Below are 7,956 nucleotides of genomic sequence, written 5' to 3'. Positions count from 1 at the left end.
TGGTTCACCGGGGGGACCGGGTCCCACCGGCCCCGGGATGGCCGTGGCCCAGCCTGGCCTGGCCTGAGCAGGGCCTGGGCCGGGCCCGCTGGCCCCCACACGGGGCCCGCAGCCACCTGTCCCAGCACCAGAAACGAGAGAGAGCTTGGAGGGGAGTTTGCCTATTCTTAAATGTGGATCACAGAGGTGATCACAACTTTAAGTGGCTTAGAGAATTGTCCATATTCAAACTGGCCAGCTGATAGGTTCTATCAGTTCCCAGAGGAAACTGTAAGCACCCCTTAGCAAGGACGTCCCTTCCGGGACTATGCTTGCTAACCTATGACACTATTCAAATTTTTTGGACTTAAGATACCTCTTATCTGTGGTTGTGCTGTCTATTTTTATGTATCTTCTCAATACCACTGAAACTTCTTGTAAATTGTTTTTTTAAACTCAATCTGCCCTTACTACATAAAAAAGCCTGTTGCTGCTCTAAAAATGTGAAATTATCACCAAAAAACATATTTCCATTGCATTTATTCTTTTGGTTGCTAGCATATACCACAAGGCGGTATGGACCAAGTATGTACAGAAATAAATCCCAATTTAAGTTTCAGAACATCACTGTCCTATTCTATTTTACAGCACATTCTCCTCCTTTCTCTCCAATATATAGTGAGACTGTTTAAAAATCAAAAGTAAAATAAGAAGAAAGGAACATTTTAATGTGTGCCTAAAGTATAGTGCTACTGTATGTTATGGTTCCGCTTCATTAGACCACACTGAACTTTTAACACATTCAAAATTGCATGTTTTCATGCATATTCCCCAGTGTATGAACAAAACTGAAAGAAAGTAGTGGTAGCTTCAAAGTGATCCATTAGGTACTTTCAACAGCAAGGTAAGTAGACTGAAGTTCTCTACAGCCTTTGCTATGTGTTTCAGAAGTCACTTTTGGGCAATGTTCTAGCACACCACAGAATAAAGGCAGCATCCTACCTGTGGTAGACACAATATTCTCCGGGCTTTCGCTGCAGAGCTGAGACAGAAGACTCGTCTTGCCAGAGCCAGAGAGGCCTATGCAAACCAAGTCATACTCAGGTCGTGGTGGTGGCGGTCCCTTGCAGCAAAGTGCTCTAAAACACTGCCAGGGTAGGGCAAAACAAACAAAACAAAAACAAGAGGAAGAGGTTACTTTTCTTTTCTGGCAAATGTTTATTCAAAAATGTTCTAAGAAGCAAGTTTATAAACCTAAAGGCATTGGAGAGAAGCAAATATTATTATTCCAACTTATTATTTTGACTAAGTCAACAAGTAATAGACCAAGACCACCTCTACTAAAATCTAGAACAACTTTCAAAGAAAACAAATACACATGCTAACTTTTCACCTAAACCTCGAAAAGCTGGTGTGGAGAAATATGACATCCATTTCCCAAGTACCACAAACTGCTCACACCACCAGATAGGCATGTGCCCTATACAGCTCTGCAGTTGATTATGTATGAGTTTCCTTCCTGTGCTAATTTCATGCAATACCTGGTGTGAATATCAGGGCCACTCCTGAGCAGCTGCTGGCCAAGCTCTACCTCTTGTCACAGAAAAGAATCAGGGATCTTTGCTCCACTAATGTCCTTTCTGGGCTTGCTTTGTCATGCGTTTTAGCTCAGAATAACAGCTGTTAAATGGTACAGCTTGTAAATAAGTAAATAAATAAATAAATAAATCTTGCTGGACATAGAGCTAGTAAAAAACAGATAGATGTCTCACTTTCACTGGAGAAGTATAAATTAATCACAATGTAAACAAATAAAAATCTCTTACACAAAGCCTCCTTCAGAGTTCTGCTCATTTCTCTTAAACAGTTTTGCCAAAACAGGCCAAGTATGTCCAAAAGGTTCCTTAGGCCCTCCGAAGTTCTTCAGTTCTTTGTTTATATGCAATTTAGAAACTTTATATGTAAAAATCTAAAAGCACACAATTCCGGGAAAACTAGGAAGTTTATATTTTATATATAGAGCGTAATTACTCACTAATTTCCAAGGCAGATCTCCACCACCCCAACATATATATGAATACCTTTTTCCCCAGTATCTGCCACCTTTATATCAGAGCAAGACAGCTGCTCTAATAGCGCAGGGAAAACGTGTCTGTGCAATCAGTCCTTTCTCACACATTCTGTTTTTACATAACCCCATCTCAACCACAAGTCAGTCATTGCACTGATTGCAGGAAAAGAAATCCAGTCTTTACAACTTTAACCTAGTTTGTCTTGACAACTGCCCAGGTTTTCTCACTGAGGGCTACTGGAGGAGCAGAGAAACTGAACTGATGTCAGTAAGGCTCTAATGCAAACAGTGGGGTCTGACCCTGTGAGCAAGTCGTCCAGTGAGAATGTGATTATAAAAGAACAGCTCACTCAACGCAGAACTTTAATTGGATTCTTTCAGTATAGATGGTAAGTTATTATACATGCTGCCAAAACAGTTTTCATTCCTTTAAAGAAGCAAAAGATAAATTCAGTGAAAGCTACAAAACTACTTCAGCACCTTTTAAAAGAGTGAAATGAAACACTTTAGAAGAAGTAAGAATATTTACAATAATATTTAAGCTGAAGAAAGGCAGCAAATTTTTAAAATAATAGCTTTGCCTCCACTAAGATTTGATTCAAAAATTATTTTAAGAAGGTTTGCTCTTGTATGTATATCATACCTTAAAGGAATAAACATGCCTCCTAGCTCTATTTACTGATGTTCTATTTATTTACTGGTTTATACTTATCTCACAGGTTCTACAAAGCCACACCAAATATTCTACTGTGGCACTTAAGTCAGAAAGGCCAACTGAGCACATTGAATAACATAAACTCCTTTAAATAAAGCTTCCACTTAATGGATATCAGGCTGAAGGCCACATAAAATCCTTCAGAGCTTGCCAGAGGTCCGGAGGCTGTGTGTCAGACCCTCTACAGCCAGTCTTTAAAAGGATTCAATTTTTCCCTGTCAGCATGGCATCTTTGCAACAACCTCTTGATGTCACATTGAAAAACTTAAAGGAATAGATGAGTTGATGGAATTCTGTGCTTCCCTCTGTCCAGCCACTGTGCCAGTTCTTACGCAACCAGACATGACTTCTGAGCCCTGACAACATCTAGTAACATACGGTCCGGTGAAAGATAATTTCTGCTCTTTGCAGAAATATGGAGGCTCTGTGGTAACAGGCAGATTTTGTCAACTTCAGGATCTCTCTACTGCAAACTCCTTAAGTCTAACTTAGTCTGGAGAATCTTTATATGTTGTGGATTAAACACATGATCAAAAATCCAGGTCAAATTGCAACTCCAAAGTAGCATATGTAGACTTACCACCCCCTCACTTATCCTTCACCAGTAAGCACAGTTAGGCATGAAAATTTCAGAGACAGAACCCTAGAAGATAGGAACATGGCTCCCCCCAGACCACTCTCATATTTTATTTGATATGATTCCCTTATCTTTGCTATATTCATGACTTTGTCCTTCTGCTAGGCTAATTTCCTTCAATAGCTTGGTTTAGCTGTAATGAAAACAATTTTTTAATGCTCCAGCTTCAAAAAGCTGCTAAACTTAAGCTATTGTGTATAGCACATAGCAGCAGCAGAGATGAGAAACTCTAGAGCACATTGTAGGGGATACTTGTAAAAACATATTTAGACTTTTATAAACTTGTTTCACAACCCTCCTTACTCAAGCTCAATGAACATCTTTCCCATAGGAAATATCACTGTACAAACAGTCTGATCACTCTCTTCCTGTTCTCTCGGCAGCCTAAAGTTACCTGCTCCCTAACGAAGTTAGGGTTATTTAAGCATCCTTTATTGAGACTAAACCTTTATTGTCACAACTTTGGCAGCTGCATGTAGTAGCTGCACAGTATCTGTGGAGGAAAGGAGAAAATTCAGAAGTCACAGACCCTGCAAATAAAACTGCATCTTATATTCTGCATTTTATTATGGACAGGAAATGCATCCTGAAGTATTTTATAACCATGGACTAGAGCTACACATTGTTCAAGATGTCGTCACATATTACAGTGCACTCTGAAAACCACAAAACTGCAAGAAATGTGTACTAGTAACTAAAGAAATCATTCCAGAACTCCAAAACACAAATATATCAAAAACATTGAGAGAGTTGCTCAATTCACAAGTAGTGCTCAGTTCTTTCCCAAACCAGCATACTTTCCACTCCATTTGATCAACCCAAAAGGCATAAGAGAAGCCTGAATTAACTTGCCAGATATGGACCTGGAAGTCTCCTCCATTGATTCCCAAACCCGATTTGCTTGATGGGCAATAAAATCCTGCCTTTTAGGTATTACAAAATAAACTCTAAACCCAAACAGTGACTCTCAGAGGACGTGTCAGAGCAGACAGAAAGAAAACATTGTACAACTGCAAATACAGGGTCAAGCGGAGCTAGCTGGCACAGTTACTGAAAGGTTGTTTGAGATACGGTCATGTGTGCAACCCCACTGCTAGCAACAAAAATGCAACAACATTTTTTTAAACCTTCTCATCCTATCAGGGTAAGACGTTACTTAGTATAAAGGAAATGACATACCAAATGGTCAGCTTTCATAGTTTTTGAGAATATCACACTCAAATCTATAGCAACTGGATGGAGAAAACAGGCATGCAAAGAGAGGCAGGCAGGGAGAGTCAGGAGTTAATTTTTTAATGAACCTATTTTTAAGTACTGAAAATAAAACAATAAGGTACCTTTAGTCAGTTTATGAAAAAAAAGGATGGATTTGTCCAGGAAACCAGGGGTAATAGGTGTTGCAGTCCACAGAAATCTGTGCAACATTCTGCAGCTCTGTTACTTTCATTTTACTGTAAGTGTGCATGAACACTGCATGTGCCTGTATAATCATTTTGTAAAAGTTAAGGGAAGAAGTTAGCCAGTTCTACTCCTCCTTTACAGATTTCTAACCCAACCAGACGATTCTGGGTTTAGGTAGAGCAGTATTTATGCTGACAATCCTATACAGTGTCCCTTTAAAACCCCATGGAGATTTCTTCTGGGAAAAGCATATTGTGCTTATAGCAGGGATAGCCAAACACTTTGGATGTATGTGCCGCTCGGAGATCACAGATTGAAGCTCTGGGCAGTAAATGTCCCTGAATTACTGCTCTCTACAACACATTAAACTGCCTCCAGCTGTTGAGTCTGTCTTTGCCTACTCATTGTACTTCTCGTTTCACTCTCCTTTTTGGGGTGAAATACTCCATTATTTCTGCTTTGTTCTGGACCCATCTCCTGTCTGTTTCTTTTGTTGCCACTATTTAATAGGGACAAACAGAAGCAAGGGATTTCATGCTTAGTTGGTTAAACACACACACTCTCAAGGAAAAATACCCTAAGTTAGTGCAGCACTAATGCTAACAAACCAAGCATTCAGAACTCTTGAAATACAGAATTAAGGCTGAAAGCTCAACCCTAACTCTGCTCCCTTCCCCCCTCTTGGTTATACTTATGGATATGGTCTCCTTTTACAATTTACTTTTCATTTAAGGTATCTTTGAAAAAACAGGCTTCTAATACTCACACACACTTATATCCAGAGGACTGGTTAATCATCTGAAGCTGTTGATAAAACTCAAGGAGTTTACTTTAAAAAGTAAAATTTGCACACAGTAGGTTCCATAGCTCTGAGATCACACAAGCATAAAGAAACCTCAAACCTTGAAGAGATAATGTGAAGGGGGGGGGCTCAACAACACAAGACAGACAGTTATAATGTTAATGATAGGAGACAACTGGGAACAGCAGCGGGATAATTGAACGCAAGTAGTAAAATATACAAGGCACCAGAATGAAATTATACACTGGAGGGGGGGCGAAGGAAATATAAATAAACTAAATTTTAAATGTACGAATACCTCAACTTTAAATTAGTACAACAAAATTCCATGCATTTCACAGTGTGAGCTAAAGCTGCAGGCTCTTCAGTTTCCACACTGCTGTACAGGTGGTTATACCTCTACCAAAAAAAAAAAAAAAAAGGGAAGGAAGAGGAAAACCTACAAAATTTAAGGCACCCAATAAATGACACTGCTTTCAGGTTTTCAAACATCAGATTAACAGGGTTCATCTTTGTCTATATGACTTCAGTAATAAGGACAAAACTTAAGAGTGCTGTTCATTTTGTGGCTACCAACAGATATGAACACAGATGCATATAGCCACTGCCAGCCTGAGTGATGTTCAGCACAGATGAAAATCCTATAATCATGACTCTGACCGTCCACAACCTCATTAAGCAGTGACCACTGTACTCAAGATCCTCCACCCCAACACAGGGTAATGATCCAAACTCCAGTGGAAGGCTCAAGATCTCCTAACCTGCTACACCATTCCTCGCACAGGATAAAGCAATCCTCTAGTTTAATCTGGCTAAGGAGTGAGTGATCAGCCCACAGATTGAACCAAAAGTGTTCTTTCTCTCCATACATCTACCTCTCTTCAAATTTATATCAGCATGTGCTGCAGAAAGACCAACAAGTATAGGCATTAAAGACAAGATAATATAAAAAAGGGCAGAAGAAAACAGTTTCTCAAGGAAGTGAGGCAGTTTTAAAGAGCGAACAGTCCTGGTGATATCCTACAACACAGAAATCATAGAATCATAGAATTGTTTAGGTTGGAAGGGACCATAAATATCATCTAGGTCCAGCTACCCTGCCATGGGCCAGGACACCTCCCACTAAACCAGGCTGCTCAAAGTCCCATCCAACACTTCCTAGGATGAATCACCACAACTCTCTGCAACCTGCTTCAGGGTCTCACCACCCTCACAGTAAAGAATTTCTTCCCAACATCTTATACAAATTGACCCTCTTTTAGTTTAAAACTATTCCCCCCTTGTCCTATCACTACATGCCCTTTTCAAAAGTCCTTCACCAGCTCCCTTGGATGCTCCTTTTGGGTACTAGAAGGTGATACAAGATCTCTCGAAGCATTTTCTTTTCCAGGCTGAGCGAGCTCAGCTCTCTCAGCCTGTCTTCACAGGAGAGGTGCTCAAGCCTCCTCTGGACCTGCTCCAACAGGTCCATGTCCTTCCTGTGCTGGGACCTCAGAGCTGGATGCAGCAAGTGGGATCTCACCAGAGCAGAGGGGCAGAATCCCCTCCCTCCCCTGCTGCCCACACTGCTCTGGATGCAGCCCAGGACTCTCGGGGCTGTGAGTACCCATGGTTGGGTCATGTCCAGCCTCTCACCCACCAGCACCCCCAAGTCCTTCTCAGCAGGGCTGCTCACAATCTACTCTCTGCCCAGATTGCAGTGCTTGGGATTGTCTTACCCCAGGTGCAGAAACTGGAATTTGACCTTGTTGAATTTCATGATGTTCACATAGATCCTCCTCTGTTAAGGACACTAAGCAGCAACATATGGTCTAGAGCAGAAATCTCAAATTCTGCCTTCTGACCATGAAGAAATACATTCGGATTCATTGGTTAAAATCGTTTACCATCCCATGTCAAAAGCTTCTTGGTATTTCAGAGAAGCCAGGTTCTGGAATCTCATAAGAAGCAATCACGCCTTAAAAAACTTTGAACAGCCCTTGTAGTCTCAGATGAACAAGACATAAGACACCGGCTCAAGCCCCAGAATCAGACAAATGACACAGACATATTCATTTTTTAACATATTTGATAACTCTGCTACCAATAGAGAAGGCTTAGCAGAAATACAGCTAAGAAGAAAGAAGCGGATGACTTCAGACAACCCAGATACGATACTGCCATTCAGAGCATATAATTTCAAAAGACTTCGTGGTCATGATAATAAAATTATAGTGGGTCAAATTGCAGGAGATAATTTGTTTTACTTGGTATCAGATGAACTGTTCTTGGATGAAGGCTTGACCCAAAGTTCAGGAATCAAAAAATTCAATAAATGCAGTCAAAGACATAACTTCCCTGGAAGGATCTGC

At 40.6% G+C, this 7,956-nt stretch overlaps 1 protein-coding gene across 2 annotated transcripts in view; it reads right to left on the bottom strand.

Annotated features, from left to right (window-relative positions):
- Nucleotides 1-7,956, bottom strand: part of ARL15 (ADP ribosylation factor like GTPase 15) — a 244,106-nt gene that overhangs the window by 167,464 nt on the left and 68,686 nt on the right. For both annotated transcript variants that reach the window (XM_017744349.1, XM_008643121.2), the window contains exon 4: nt 982-1,126. In XM_017744349.1, the coding sequence (XP_017599838.1) occupies nt 982-1,126 (145 nt within the window). The remainder of the gene's footprint in view (nt 1-981; nt 1,127-7,956) is intronic.

Source organism: Corvus brachyrhynchos, unplaced genomic scaffold (genome assembly GCF_000691975.1).
Source record: "Corvus brachyrhynchos isolate BGI_N302 unplaced genomic scaffold, ASM69197v1 scaffold310, whole genome shotgun sequence".
NCBI classification, from domain to species: domain Eukaryota; kingdom Metazoa; phylum Chordata; class Aves; order Passeriformes; family Corvidae; genus Corvus; species Corvus brachyrhynchos.
Note: the sequence above shows the minus strand (reverse complement) of the source record. Positions and strands in the feature narration are given on the sequence as shown.